Below are 14,727 nucleotides of genomic sequence, written 5' to 3' on the forward strand. Positions count from 1 at the left end.
CCCTAAACGCAGTTTGCAGGTAATTTCCTGCACGAGGGAAGTGGCATGTGCAGAATCCGCCATCGTCTCGTTTGCACTTTTCCATTATAAAGTTCACCTGCCCAGCTTCCCACCAACCTTCCTTCTCTCATTTCCTCCACCACCCTCCGTCCCCCCACATCTTCCCCCACCCTGGTTTTCATCAACAATCTATCTTCTTTCCTCGAAATTCATCCACTTCGTCAAATTTCCATCCTCTATGGCGGGTTCCCCAGCACGAGAAGCCTCTGAACGGCAGTCTCGCAAGCGGCGGGGATCTCACATTACCCCCGACAAGAAGAAGAAGGCAATTTCCTCCAGCCAGTCTCCTTCTCGTGCTGAGAATAGCACCACCAAGCCAGTCCCCATGGCTCCACCTGTTGTCAAAGCCACTACCAGCACTGCCCCTTCGACTGGCAAGGGACCTTCCAACACCAAGGACAAGACCAAGGGTCTTTCCGGTGACGAGATTACCAAGCCGAAGAGTACCAAGCCCGACTTGATTGCTAAGGCTTCCAAGGCCAAGTCTGGCAAGCTTCCAGGCAAGGAAAAGAATCTTGAGGACGGCGAGAGGGCCACTACCAAGAAGGACGACAGCAAGGAGAAGAAGCCCGATCTCAAGGGTAACAAGCTTGAGAAGAAGGACGACAGCAAGGACAAGTCCATCAAAGGTAAGTCCCCGCATTGACTGTCCACAATCCCCCCTCCCCGGTTGACCATTATCCTTCTTCTTAGGATGCAGTAACTAACCTATATCTTGATCACCTAGACCCTGAAATCCCGAAGGTTAACCAAGGTGTCAAGCTTCCCGACCTCGTGAAGCCCGCACCCTCCGACTCCGAGAGTTCCAGTGAGGAGGATTATGAGGACTCTGAAGATTCCGACAGTATGGATGACTCGGCTGACTCGGATGATTCCGATGAATCCAGCGAGACCAGCGAGTCCGAACTGGCGGCCTCCGACATCGATAATTTCGACGAAGATCTTTACAATTTCTTTGCACTCCAATACACGGATCTGCGGGACTTGAGCCCTGAGCGCCTGGAAATGGAGAAGGCGAAGACCCTTCGTCGCGTGCAAGCCTTCGTCGACAATACAAAGGATAAGCACTACCATGATATCAAGCTGGAGACCCTGATCGGTCCTGGCAACTACATCCGCTGGGTTGTTGGCCTGGAGGTGCTCCTCCGCATGCACCAGGTCTGGGGCGTCGTTGGTGACCTCGACGTTCCCCTGGACAAGGACCACGAGATGTACCCGTGGTATGATCACATGGTCAACACGGCCGTCTCTCTCATCTACGCCCATGTCTCGAAGAAGATTCGCTCCCACCCTTGCTTTATCCGGGGTGTTATGCAACGCAGCCCTGGAGCCATGATGCAGCATATCTGGGCTCATTTCGGCAGCCCGGATGCGGCTCAGTACGACCACTAGATGACTCCTAGCACGGTTTCTCGTTCGTTCAGGGATCACCAAGTTCCATTACTATCAGGTTCGGGAAGATTGCGAAATTTCTCTTATTTTACTTCCCCAGTGATCTCCTTTTCCTTGTGCTGGTGACAGGTGATCGAGGTTGCTTCCGTTTCGGGTGATCCCGCAACATGGGCTCAAGAATGTGCTCAATGAGCTTCAACGTGCATCTCTAACAAACCTAAATGAATATGTTACAGTCTTCATTTTCTCGTAGATCCAAAGTAGGAAACCAAAAAAAACATCAAGTCCCCATAAACTCTTCATATCCCTGTGGAAGTAATGCAACATCTTATAGACCATCATACGTAAAAACAACTTAAATAAAACCCCAAGACTCAAATAATCTGACGACACACCATCAATTCTGAGCTACTTCGATGTATCAATGCATATCTTCGCCTTTGCTGTCACTGTACCTACATCAAGGCAAGTCACCTCGAGTTATAACGACAGGAATCGAGAACAAACTCATTGTCTACTCCATTCGATATGACATAATGCAGCTGCGTATAAATCTTCTCAATGACTTTGTTACAGGCCAAAATTTGAACTCCATCATAGTTTCTTCCCTGGACCAACTGCCTATTATGTCTGTGGGCCTGCCAGGCTTGAGATTGAGCTACTTGAATCCAACTTAATTCGGAAGCTCCTGCGTTAAGGGAGACACTATGGGCTTCTAGAGCTTTAGCTTCGTGCCTGATTCTACGCTGTTACTCACGAAACGCTCTAGCTTGCTATGATTGATATCCACCATAGGCAATTACATGTCCGCAGAGTATTCATCCTCTTGCGAAAGCTAGATAGCTGTGGGGTGCCACTAGGCTGGCAGTTCAGTAGAACCTAAAGGATACAGCTAATGACCGACTCGGATAGTTCCTCGTAGGTCAAAGCATTGGATATGAAATTAAAACAACAGTCATGCTGTAGAATTATTTAAATCTATTATGACAAGCTGGAACTCTGCTGAATACGCTGATATACCATCTGTAATTTAGGTCCCACGACGCTGAAAGGGGTCGGAGATGGGAATTATGGTCTCCTGTGAAAGCCAAAAGGTGCTCATCAATGAGATGAATGTAACTGGATTTCCGATGGGCGCTGATATTCCAAGACTGCGACACTACTGTTGAGGGACGAGGCTGTAGTTTGGTGCTTCTTGAGTGAAGGTCGGAGGTGCAGGAAGGGTAGGAAAGCATAGCCGTATATAAAGGATACAGGTATAGGAAGTGTATTATGCACCGTATGGGCTGCGTCCATCGGGTATTCGAATTAATCTACATTTTGTATTGCCGCGAACGGATCTATATTAGATCTGGCTCTCCCACTCGCTCTCGTCCTTGATTCCACTCTCATCATCATCCCCATCGTCACAGTACTCCTCTTCCTCATAATCCTCTCTCAGTGCTACCTGCTCATCCTCGTCCCCTTGCGCCTGCCCGGGCCGCCACCCGTCATCCCTATCGAGTTTCGATACAAGATGCTGAGGCTTCGAACCTCCACTTCCAGCAAGTACAGCTCGTAATCGGACTCCTGTGGCTGTAAACGGAGCCCGGACAGGTACTTTGCGAAGCATTGGTCGACTCCGCCAGCCTCGATCTGCTAGATCAAGCTGGTGAGTGCTTCCACCGTGGACTACATGCCCTCCAGCTCGCCGGTCCGCTCGATCCAGCTATTTTTGTAATGTCAGCTCTGATATACTCTTATAAACCTCACCTGATGTGATTCATTGGGTCTAGATAAGAACTTACTCTTGCACCACCACTCGAATACCCGGGTCTGGGTATACGGTGTCCGCAATTTCCCAGAGATGTGCCCAGAGGGCTTGGGGCTTGGCCGTTGGGGACTTGACCGGCCGCGGTGGGCTGGGCGGTGTTATTGGCGGCCATCTGATGTGAGAGTCAACCATTTGAGTCATTGTGATTTTCTTTGTGTTTGTATGGCTCACTTACCTTCTTCTTCTTGCTTTGAGAGAGAGTGCAAGAAAGCCTTGTGTGTGAGAGAGGGCGTAGATGATCACCTGGTTGTGGGACGGAGTTCACCGGATGCTGCAAAAGCAGGTGTTGTGGTGTGTTTGGGGAAGCGTGGAGAGGAAGCCTTGAGCTTGTTCGTGAGAAAGCAATTTGGGCAGGTCCATATTGGCGTAGGGCAGTTGGCTGCCTGAGCAAAAGGTCTTCATTTTGTGCCTGCGCACCGGCGAGGTAAGAGGCCGCGGCGAGATTCTGGACATTTGTTGATCTTTAGATTTCCCTCCGCATAGCCTTGGGCGATGAGGAGAGAATCATGGCTGTGTGTGAGGTGTCGTAGCTATCAGTCAATGGGCTCCTGACACTATCCTACATGAGCGAGCGAGGATGCCAGACTGCATCTTCATCACCTGGCAAGCGTACCAGAGCCAGTAGATATTGGCTCTTTCATTCACTAGGAAATTGAGTTCGTCAGAACCTACTCTCGGTAGGCTTGAGAGATTATGCAGAGTCTTGTATTGGGCGTGCCAGTCGAGCAGATTTTCAATGCAATCTGCGACTTTTTTGCATCACATTTGGAACCCTTTTCTGAGACTGTCTTAGTTAGTCCCCTGTTTCGACTTGGCCAGTAAGGCGAAGTATAGAAATTTTCAAAAAGCCGCACTCACATTCAAGATCCGATTTTCGTCCCCCGGTAGCTTTTGCAGCTCCATAATGAGGCTTATCAAGGTGCTACGATCTTCATGTGTGTGCGGAATTTACTCGACCAAACCAATGATCATGTCCCAGAGTGTCTGTAAGAAGTATCCGGACCTGCCGTAGCTCGATTTCATTGCCCACGCACCGTAGGAAGAGTCTGTTGATCCGTCTTGCAGCAGATGTTGGTCGGGCGTAGTGGTCGCCACTTCGGTCGATTAAGTCAGGGAGCCGTATGTAACCGTTCTCAGAAGTGGCAATGTAGAAGGAGATATTCTTGCTGAGAACTTTTTTGAAAACATGGCCAATAAGAGACATCTTGGGCTTGGGATCGAAGACGGATTTAATCAGAAGTACTCCAGGAAATATGGAAATATTGAGTGGATGATGTGTTTGCCATAACGGGCCGATAGCTACCTTTTATACATTTGTAGCATATCTAGCAGGATCGCTAAGAGCTGCCTCTCTTCTATTCCGATGGCTTGTCTAGCATAGTAAGCAAATGCATTTACTTTACGACTTATCGCTGTATCATAATGCACTTACCGCACTGCCAAAATGCACGGTCAGGGTAACCCCCCTTGCTTTTGCTTTCAAGAGAAGTATCATACTCAAGTGAAAGATATTGGTATGATCTCTGCCATACTTCGTCGGAAAAAGCAAAAGCCTACTGACTCGCCCCATCTTTCGTTGCTTGGGACACAGGTCTGATCCCCGACAGGCATGTTAAACAACTTCCTTAGCCAGCAGACATAGAGCTCCGGCAGTTTGAGTCACCGAGGGCGTTGAACCTTTTGCTATCCCACTCGATGGATTGACGCCTGAGGTTGACCGCATTGAACTCCTCATAAGTGATCATGAATTGACCGTCGCCATTGAGCATCAGAAGGACCGGGAACTCCAAGGTTCAGAAGTCTTGGAACGTTAGCTTCAAGTAGTCGGTGATACTGAAGAGGCTGAAGTAGCCAAAGAGTGCTATAATTTTTTAGAGCTTTCTTGTCTAGCTAAGGCGTACCGATCTGCCAATGAAGTCTTCCACTTGTATACAGTACCTGTATCAAGCGCAGGAGTCAACAGGAACCAGTCATATGGGGAAGCATCTGCACTTATCCGGATTCAAATCACTGTACCTTTTCTAGATAAAGAGTAGAGCACTCAGGTCCTATGGAAGCCTCTATATAGCTCAGTTCTGCTGCTGGTAGATGAAGATGCTTGAGCTGGAGCCATCACATGACCATGAGGATGTTGCATTCATGTCAGCTTTGTAGTCTTGAGGCTCCAGAACTTTCTGGCTCCAGACTGTAAATTCAGTAGCATGCCAAATACTCAGAGCATTGTACAGCCAAGCTTTGAAGACGAAGGAATGGACTCATCCACAAGAACAGACCTTGGCAGCGGTCAATGATGGTAGATGAAGCAGCATGATAGTGTCGGGCATGCATACCAGTGACCTTTCCCTTTTTCCTTTATCAAGAAGGAATGTTTGCCATCCTTGGGCGGTGAAAGGGATATCTGGAGAATTCCACCCAGTTTGATACTGACAGCCGAATTGCTTCACGCCAGCCGAAAAAGGAAATATCGGTATATCAATTGCGCGCTGCTTTCGTGCACGTGCTATAGTATTGGGACGCGTCTCTATATGCTCATGTTTCTCATCATTACAATCCTTCCTCTTATTTCTTCTCTTCCCACCTTTCCTCTCCATCCCATTCCATCGAACCACTGTTCGTTTCCATCCAAATTTCATCAAAACCATCCTCAAACTCGCTCAAATTCGTCACCTGAGCAAAATGGTGGACGATAAGAAGTCTGGATCCGGCCATAAGGCTGAGAGAAAGGATTCTAAGGGCGAGCGGTAAGTTTCACCCCTCACAGAGATCGATATGTACATCCTCCCACGTATATACTAACTGATAAACAGCCTCACCAAGCTGGAGAACATGCTCAAGCAGCTGGAGGTCGTAAACCTCAAGACCAAGGCCCAGCTCGCTGCAATCCGGGCCAAGCTGGACTCTCTCGATCGCCGGATCGACCACCACGAGGCTGGTTTCCAGCATCTCGCCGCCTCGTCTGCCGAATCGTCGGAGAAGCTCCGTGCGAGCCTCCGTGAGTATTCATCCATTTACTCAGCACTTTTTATCACTCATTGTTCATCATTATGCTCACCTGACTCTCCTTTCAGGAGGCAAGCTCCCCGAGTAGGTGCCAGACCTACTACTCATGCCCACTACCAAAGTCACAAACGCCCAAGAAACGGGATACTCGACAGGTTTCTCGGGGCTGCCAAGGCTCACCCCATCTTGTGGCCCTGTTTCGGTGTTCTGGGCAAGAGAAAGTGATCTGAAGTGATGAATGAGGGGCTGGCTTTTCGTCTGATTGTTGGGATTGTATTCGTTTCGTTTGTGATCGTCATAGTTCTAGGATCGTGGGATCGGTGGGTCCTGAATCGTGCCACGATCTCCTCCACGATCTCGTGGACCCGCTTGAAGGCTGAGCGCATGTCGGTCTGTGCTGTCGAGATGACCTTATCTGATCCAACTGGATCTTCCTCATGTTTCCCCTCTTGTTTCCATCCTCAGTTTTGGTTTTTGTTTTTTGATGATGGAAACCTCCATTCTCGGTCTAAGCATTTTTCACTGTACAAGATACGTTGACCGAAAACACAGGGCCATACGACAGATAACATGTCGGTTAACGGCAGGTGCACCAGAGGGTATCTAGACAGTACTACCATCTACTGCTTTGATGACTACGAATAATGCAAGATTGGCTTTCACAACAATTTCTTTTCTAAGAATTGTAACTATCTATCTTTCCAGGGATACCGATATTCGCCAGGGAACGACCAGCATCCTGATCCCCCTCTTCCTTCCCCGAAACCACCTGGATCACTGCTGCCGAGACCGGCTCAAAGCAAGCAGTTCATCAGTCTTCTTGGCCTGTTCCTCCATTGCCTCCTGGATCCGAGCCACCTACTCTGTCAAGACCAAGTCCCTGGAAGCCGAGTCGGAAGCCAAACCAGTGACAATGTCCATCATCGCCCGATGCCGGAGAGTCAACGCGAGCTGCAGATCGGCGATAGTGTTCAGCACCGTCGCCACACCCCCCAGATCTTCATGAATCTGCTCTCTGAGCCGACGTTGCTCATCTCTCACCTCAGAGGCCTCCGTCATCATCACTTCTCGCGTGTCGATGCGGGCCCCAGACACGCTGCCACTTCTCTTATTTATCAGTGAGGAGAGTGACTTTGGCCTGGAGAGATGCGATCTCGGTGAGGTTGGCGCTCTCTCGCACCTCCAGCTTTTGGTTTCGGGCCCGCAGAGTGGCCAGCTCTGATGGACGAGTCTCGGCAGTCTCATGGCTAACATCACCAGTATCAGCATGGATTCCTTTGTAGAGGGTCTCTTGTAGGGTCTGCTTACCGGGCTCGCTTGGTGCGAGCAGAACTCTCCACCTGGCCGTTGTTGGCATGCTCTTCTTCCTCCGCTCCGCGCTTGCGCTTCGCGGTTCGCTCTTGGCTGCGAGTGAAAACCATTCTGGTGCTTGAATGGCTGCGTCGAGAGATGTTGATCACCAAGGACCAGCCTTGGTTGGTGGGTATGTGGGGGAGAGACTGTTGATGGTGGGAGGGTTTGGATAATGTGTGTGGATGTTGAAACATGAGATGCTGGAACAGGAGGAGGCTTTCATAATTTTGACGGGATTCTAAGGCAGCAGGATGCAGTAGTTGGGAGCCGGCATTATTCAGGTCCAAGGCAGAAATCACCAATGCAGCGGACATTTGCTTTGTGGTTTGTATTAGAAAGACAGCGATCTAGGTAGTGTAGCCCAGGACAGTCTACGAGCGTGAGAGACCTGAATTCACTGGTAGGCAAACAATCATGTCACGACTGATAAAATTACGAATCTGATAGAAATCACATTTTCCAGGCAATTACAGAATTTGCAATCATACAAGTTTGATATTCCTATCTCGAACAAAATAGACACATTTTCAACACTGACACAAACACAATAGTACAAGAAAGGTCAACATCAGGAAAGTCAACAACACAATATCAACAAGTCAAGTCTCAGGTCCACCAGTGGGTTCGCGCTCACCATCAGCATCCTCACGACGGGCATTGTACCTATCAACCCACCACTGGTGGAAATTGCGCACAAAGTCCATGATCAGCTCAATCGGGGCATCATGAGCGCTGAAATGGGCCTTCATCACATCGATAGTTTCCTGAAGCTCATCCACTTTGGCGAGCAATGGACCAACCTTCTCTCGCAAAGAATGGAGCTTGCCATACATTTCATTTCGGTACCCGCGCTCGCCCTGAAGGACACGACGCAGTACCTCATTCATATGCACGATTTGTGCCATTTCCTCTCGGGTCTCTGGGTTGATGTTGGTATTGCCCCCGTCTGATTCCCCTCCAAACCCATGCTGCAGAGGCTCAACCTTGGCCCACAAATCGACAAGCTGCTTCTCCATATCGGCTTTTTCCAGCTTCTCGCTCTCGAACTCGGAGCGCAAGGTTTTCAGCCCGGCTCGAAGTTCCTCGATGTCGTCCTTGTCTTTGCCAGCTTTTGCTTTGAGTTTGGCATTCTCCCGCTTCTCCTTCTCAAGCCGGGCCCGTACAGTCGCCAGGTCATGCTGTAAAGCCTGGGAACTGGCTTTCGCGGTATCCATCTCGGTCTTGAGCTTCTTAGCCTCAGATCTCAGGCGAGGGCGGCTGGGGCTTTCCAGGGCTTCATCCTTGATGGGGCTGGGGCTATCCAGTCTATGAGATACGTTAGAGCGTCCCTCATCAATATGCAAGGTCTCATGGTGACATACCTCAGAAACCGGATCTTGCGGGCCACATCTGGGGATCCGGGGCTTGTTGCCACGGTGCTCGGGGAATGGGCAGGTGTGGTCCGAGTTGAGCTGGAGGGTGTTGCAGGGAGTCTTGCCGGCTGACGCTTGCGTTTGAGCGAGCGTGGTATCTCACCTTCCTCTTCGGGACTCACGCGTCCAGACAGAGTGGAGGTAGTGGGAGCCTCTGAAAGGACAGAAGAGGATTCGGACAACTGCGGAAACTCAGGTTGCTCCCAAGCTGTGACAGGCTGGGGAGTGACACTGGAGGGACCTTGGCCGGATTCTTCGTAGACTCGGCCACGGCGCATCTGGCTGGCAATAGCCTCAAGTGAGACGAGAGGATTCTGGTTCTCGCATACTACACTGATGCGCATTTGAGACGCGATCGTCGACATCGAGACATCCCGATTGCGACTGAGGCCGTCCTCAGATCGAACCTGGGGCTTGAAGGATCCTTTTTTTAAGGCGACGCGGCAGATAAAAGATTTTGGCTGCATATTTCAGGATAATTCAGATGTTTTCAGGTGTTTTTAGTGTAGAAGGATAAGGGATGAGGTGCTGGTTGGGGGGGGACAAGAGAGGGAGAGGGGTGGTGAAGGAAAGAAAGCTGGAAGTCCTGGGAATACCTTTACTATCGATGGGCTCGGTGCTGTCACCAGGACAAGAGCGCACTTTGCTTACGATTCTATGCTATGAAATTTTGCAGTGTATAGAAACTGTATTGAATTCCTGATACTGTGTATACAACATCAACCAACGGTTCCTCCCCCACTGCAAGTGACCAGATATCTTCATCTCCCCATTAGCTAAATATCAACCCGATCTCCTGCAATTCCACCCAGTCTTGAGCTAAAGCCAAAGACAGTCAACAAGCAAAGCCCCATAATGTCAACTTCACTCTTATCAAGCATGCCCATATCATCCATTTCCACCTCCAGAGTCTCAATTTCGTTTTCGAGTTCGTCCATTCCCGTTCCCAGCTGATGTACTTCTTTAAGCGGTCATTATTTTTCAACACGAGGATCCAGGGGATGTTGAACTGAGCAGCTTCATCACCGATGAGTGCGTAGTACCAGCCGCGGACTGCTCAAAAGTAAGGCCTCTGTATCCACAGGACAGACACCATGTCACTTAAAGTATTTTCTTCACCAACAGCGCGAAGGAAATCATCAAGAAGATGACTGATCCCCAAGAGATAAAGCCTTCCCATAATAATCATAGAGTACATGCTGACTTTATCTTAGCCCGGAAGAGTGGATGCCACTCTTTCCCGGGCCTTCTTGCTCAGCTGCGCGGCCAAGGAGAGAGATACCTCCATGGTGATGACGTGTAGTGGTGGGATCTCGTTCTAATGCCCCTGGAACCTGAGCTAGGTTAATCTCTCCGTTATTTTTTCTCTGTGTCGGCCAGAGAGCACCTTGAAGCTTGCTTCCGACTGCACTACCGTCGAGGAGGAAGACCGGTTCGTCGGATAGAGCGACTCGAGCAGGTGGTAGCTTCTTCTAGCCGTTCATGAACGCTACCTTGGTGTAGAGCGGCATTTGCGCAATCTGGTAGGTATTTGAAGGTGTGGTTTTCCCGACTTCCAACTCTGATTCGGTGGGGGGTCTTGCTGGCTCCCAAATTGGGCGGCCGGTAGCGAGCTCGTCCTTCAAAGCAGTATAGTAGTGGGTGCATTGTCGGGGCGAAAGATAGAAAGGTGAGAGTGATGAAGGAGGAAAGTTTGAAGGTCGGTGAACCAGAATGGTACTCCGATGACGACCAGATAGAGTCAGAAAACCTTTCGAATGACAGCAGATCCTGTTCATGTTCTCCATATAATCCAAAAATGCTGGAGGGGGCCATCCCCCTTCCCACAATAACGAGAATTCTCCAATCTCACCACCGGCCAGGTATTCCGACTCCATCAATTTCTAGCTTTTTCGAGTTCGGGCAACAGCCAAAACACAAATTCCCAGAAGACTAGCCTGTAATCGATTGACCATTTCGACGAGTTATGTTGGCATCGTATCACTTTGACGCTTAGTCCGTACGTCTGTATGTAACTCCATTCGTGTCATAATCATGACCACGCCGCGCAAAGCCTAATTTAGAAAGCTCATATTCGTCTGTTTCGCGGTAAAGCTTGTCGCTGGCTTTCAAATCTTGCCAAATGGCCTTTCCGCTAACCTTGCGATATACTATCACATCTTGGCGTGGTTGACTCTGGGAGAATGTGAGCCAGGATGGCGTATCTCTCATTCTTGATGCGGGTGAGATAAGGTCTAAAAAAAACAACAAAATCTCAAAAGCACGGAGGTTGCACTGCGTACCGTGGGAGGTTATTAAAACTTAGCTTTTGTTTTGATGTGAGGGGGTGTAGAGTCTCATACCACGGCAGAAGTGATTAGAAATAATCAGAGTGAGGATGAGTTCGTGCGTAATACGTACTATCCATCCACAAGAGCCGCTCATACTGGGAGCGTCTGGTAGCGCCAACCAGGACGAAAATTGAGTGACATGCTCAGATCCTTCCTCACACCCGTAAGCACGCCGGTGTAGCCAACGTACGTGACTTTTGTAATGTAATGAGGGATGGGAAAACGTGGAGACTCAATATTTTCCTCGTCGGGACTTATTCTCCCAATGATGTTGGCCTTTTTCCGCATATCTGCCCCGGTGGATACCTCGTTTCAGGGTTGCTGAGAGGATTCGATATTCAGCGATAGAATTCCATGTGCCTCACTGAACGGTCCGATGTATCGACGACGGTTGCGATTTTGAGGTTCCAGAATTAGGACTCGGCTTGGGCAACACATTTATACTGTAGAGTATTTCAAGAGTATCGCTGACAGGACGTACTATCCACAGATAATCTAAAGAAGCTGCCTAGGGTCTAGGCACGTTGAAAACGATTAGCGTGCCTGATCTACAGCGTCATATTCTTGGAAGAGGGGCGATCATGAAGACGCCACAAACGTTTATCTCAAAAAGAAATAGCCTGGCATAGTTGATCATAACGCTCCAGTTCACTTTGTTGCAAGTCATTCAAATTTGTAACCGATGTGGTTCAGGGCAACAGGCCGGAGAGTATGAATAACCGTTATTCCCGCACCCAACCAAGCAGCAAAAATTAAGCGCGTTTTTTTCCACCAGATAGATGGAGTTTTATTGGGCTCGTAGATCGCCGGCCGCATTTAGGCCATTCAAGAAGGCCTACGTAGATTTATAGTCCCAGTGGATACTATATTGCGCTATATCTATGCCCCTGCCTTTGAATCACTACCCCCTGCTTACTTAAATAGCCACCCACAGAAAAAAACATCCTGACACCCCAACATGGTGTTAAGAAATATCACCAAAGAAGATTTTGCATGATGAATGTAAGTCTGATACATCCAACGGAGCCACCGAAAGGACCAGTCAGTCTTGGAATCTACGTGTAACCACTAAATGTCCTCTACCTGCCTAAGAGCAAATGCAGCCACAAGGCTTTAAATCTTATAGATGGTGTCAAGATCGGTAAGTGGCAATTTCCTCCGTCGTCTATCTCTATAGGCATACGTCTTTGTTACCATGGAGATCATGCAGTTTAGAGGCTAGTGAATGGCAATACCGTAAATGGCGAACAGCTCTGTACAAAGACAAAACTGAAGCCAAAATCATATAATCGTAACACAATCCGTGATTACCCACATAATACTTAAAACGGTCTTCAATTTGCATTCCTAGATTGAAATTGCTGCCCATGACAGCCATTTAAAACCACCTCCACCTACAATAGTTCTAGCTAACCTATCCATTACGCTTTCTTCACTTCCAGCTTATCATCCGCCCGCCGATCTCTTTCATCAAAATCCCTTCGTACACGACTTGAAATTCTTCTTGTCCTGTAAGTACGTCAGACGGTTAGTCACCAAAATGTTTTCAGCGCAAAAGAGTCTGATTGAACTATGGTCAGATTAATATGAAGGAAAAGGTTCAACTAACCACATGGGTAATAGCGCCGCAGAACACTGCCTTGTAACCCTTTTTCCACAGGAAAATGACGCGATCTTTTCCAGGATCCATTGGATCTTTATACCAGCCCTCTCTCACGATCGGGAACTCATATTTCTTGCTCGCCCCATCCACACACTCCGGAAAAGGGATCTTTTCGTCGTTCTTGAACACGTGAGGATAGTTGCCGTTGCCTGAAATCATCAAATGTTATTAAATCCATGGGTGGCAGGAGCAAACGGACGGTGGAATTATAGGATTAAGAATTTTCGAGAATTGCTCACCAATCGTATGCCCCGATTGTAGAAGCTCGATGCCCTTGAAAATCCCCTCGTCGAGCTTCGCTTGCTTGTACTTCTCGCCTGCACAGAGTCAGCATTATTCCCCGTCTGAGTAATTCTGGAATTGGCACCGACCACTGCACACCAACCCGCCACCGGGTGTCCCATAATCATAATCCTTGTTGACACTGATGGGTTCTTGGTCCCAGTCACCCGAAGTCCCCTTCAGTGTCGCCATATCGATAGATGGCTCATCATAGTCCTCGGGGTCGATTGATAGGATCGAGGATGATTCAAGCATCCCCACTCCACCCTCTTCAATATCAATGTGGATATTGATAGCGGTGCCCAGGGCGACCTGGAGAAACAAGAAATGAAGAAAGAATCTCATCTTGGCCCTAGATAACCAGTGTCAGGACTTCGGGCTGGAATGCTAACCAGGTGTACAGTTTTCAAAGTTTGCTGCGTGGATTGAGAGGCATATTTATATGTGGAACAGGACCATAGTCCTTGTTGGTCTACGCAAGCTACGAGAAAGGATTTATCGGATATCATGGTTGGCCTCGGCAAAATGTCATGTGCGGAATGGTCGCTTTGATTACTCTCGAAGTGACTTTGATGTGATGTGACTGGGGCTGAAGCTCAAACGAGCTGTGCATGGGCCGATATTCCGATCCTAGACACTAACGGAACTGCCGTTGTGACAGTCGGCTTGACTTGCTTTGCAGATTTCTGAGAGATGGGGGCCGAGTGTGCTCAGGCTTTAGTTGGTCGATGAGGGGGTCTGGCTTCTGCACGGCGCAAAACTAGTAGAACCTAGTTCGGGTCTAAGTAGTTCTCAATATACAATTCCGGCACATGATGCCAAATTCAATCATTACTGTAAGACAAATTCAGCTGTGATGGAATCGACTACTTTTCCCCCATTGATGCGGAAAAGATGCCGGGGATTGTCACATCCACACGCTTCTCAGGACTCTTGGATCCGAGAAGAAAACCCGTTTTGAGCCTATCAGCTAATCTGCGAACATCGGTTGAGTAATCCCTAAAAAAACTGTAGACTGTGCCCCATGGATGGGATTGAAATGGTCGCTGTCAGCTTGTAAAGTGGATTCGCCCTGATGCAGGTGTCTCTGTGATCATCTACAGGAGAGAATCAGTGGCTGGCTGATCTGGTCTTTATGGGCCTGAAATAATTTCGCGGGTTTCGGCAGTAGAGTAGAGCCACGCATGCCAAGAGACGGTGAACCCCCCAGGGCCATTGTTCAAGATTAGCAGCGCTATCCCTCAGCGCTATTCCCGCCCCGAGATGATGCCCAGCTCGCGTAGAGGAAATAAGACTCTATGCCTAGCGGTCCTTTCGTCCCCCCGGAGAGGGAACCTTATCAGTTGTCGGAGGACACAGATTGAAACTAACCATAGTTATTGATCTAACTCTTTTCTATACTATAGTCAAGATTCAGATTAT

At 48.8% G+C, this 14,727-nt stretch overlaps 7 protein-coding genes across 7 annotated transcripts; 2 read left to right on the forward strand and 5 right to left on the reverse strand.

The window, feature by feature from the left end:
- Window positions 1–238: 238 nt before the first annotated feature.
- N7473_006325 (uncharacterized protein) lies at window positions 239–1,452 on the forward strand (the record flags this gene model as incomplete). Its single annotated transcript, XM_057152265.1, has 2 exons — window positions 239–689; window positions 788–1,452. The coding sequence occupies 2 exons, from the start codon at window positions 239–241 to the stop codon at window positions 1,450–1,452; spliced, it is 1,116 nt and encodes a 371-aa protein (XP_057010070.1).
- Window positions 1,453–2,797: 1,345 nt separating this feature from the next.
- N7473_006326 (uncharacterized protein) lies at window positions 2,798–4,469 on the reverse strand (the record flags this gene model as incomplete). The annotated part of the gene is made up of 5 exons (XM_057152266.1): window positions 2,798–3,160; window positions 3,240–3,377; window positions 3,441–3,710; window positions 4,124–4,187; window positions 4,300–4,469. 5 exons carry the CDS (start codon window positions 4,467–4,469, stop codon window positions 2,798–2,800), a joined length of 1,005 nt encoding a protein of 334 aa, XP_057010071.1.
- Window positions 4,470–5,941: 1,472 nt separating this feature from the next.
- Window positions 5,942–6,353, forward strand: N7473_006327 (uncharacterized protein; the record flags this gene model as incomplete). The annotated part of the gene is made up of 3 exons (XM_057152267.1): window positions 5,942–6,006; window positions 6,073–6,257; window positions 6,334–6,353. The coding sequence occupies 3 exons, from the start codon at window positions 5,942–5,944 to the stop codon at window positions 6,351–6,353; spliced, it is 270 nt and encodes an 89-aa protein (XP_057010072.1).
- A 770-nt stretch (window positions 6,354–7,123) lies between these two features.
- On the reverse strand, window positions 7,124–7,324 carry N7473_006328 (uncharacterized protein; the record flags this gene model as incomplete). Its single annotated transcript, XM_057152268.1, has 1 exon — window positions 7,124–7,324. One exon carries the CDS (start codon window positions 7,322–7,324, stop codon window positions 7,124–7,126), a length of 201 nt encoding a protein of 66 aa, XP_057010073.1.
- Window positions 7,325–7,373: 49 nt separating this feature from the next.
- On the reverse strand, window positions 7,374–7,686 carry N7473_006329 (uncharacterized protein; the record flags this gene model as incomplete). Its single annotated transcript, XM_057152269.1, has 2 exons — window positions 7,374–7,512; window positions 7,574–7,686. 2 exons carry the CDS (start codon window positions 7,684–7,686, stop codon window positions 7,374–7,376), a joined length of 252 nt encoding a protein of 83 aa, XP_057010074.1.
- A 531-nt stretch (window positions 7,687–8,217) lies between these two features.
- On the reverse strand, window positions 8,218–9,395 carry N7473_006330 (uncharacterized protein; the record flags this gene model as incomplete). Its single annotated transcript, XM_057152270.1, has 2 exons — window positions 8,218–8,923; window positions 8,980–9,395. 2 exons carry the CDS (start codon window positions 9,393–9,395, stop codon window positions 8,218–8,220), a joined length of 1,122 nt encoding a protein of 373 aa, XP_057010075.1.
- A 3,435-nt stretch (window positions 9,396–12,830) lies between these two features.
- Window positions 12,831–13,650, reverse strand: N7473_006331 (uncharacterized protein; the record flags this gene model as incomplete). The annotated part of the gene is made up of 4 exons (XM_057152271.1): window positions 12,831–12,869; window positions 12,970–13,172; window positions 13,263–13,340; window positions 13,395–13,650. 4 exons carry the CDS (start codon window positions 13,648–13,650, stop codon window positions 12,831–12,833), a joined length of 576 nt encoding a protein of 191 aa, XP_057010076.1.
- Window positions 13,651–14,727: the final 1,077 nt, after the last annotated feature.

The sequence above is a fragment of the Penicillium subrubescens genome (assembly GCF_028828155.1).
Source record: "Penicillium subrubescens strain IBT 31985 chromosome Unknown utg000004l_segment0_segment0, whole genome shotgun sequence".
NCBI classification, from domain to species: domain Eukaryota; kingdom Fungi; phylum Ascomycota; class Eurotiomycetes; order Eurotiales; family Aspergillaceae; genus Penicillium; species Penicillium subrubescens.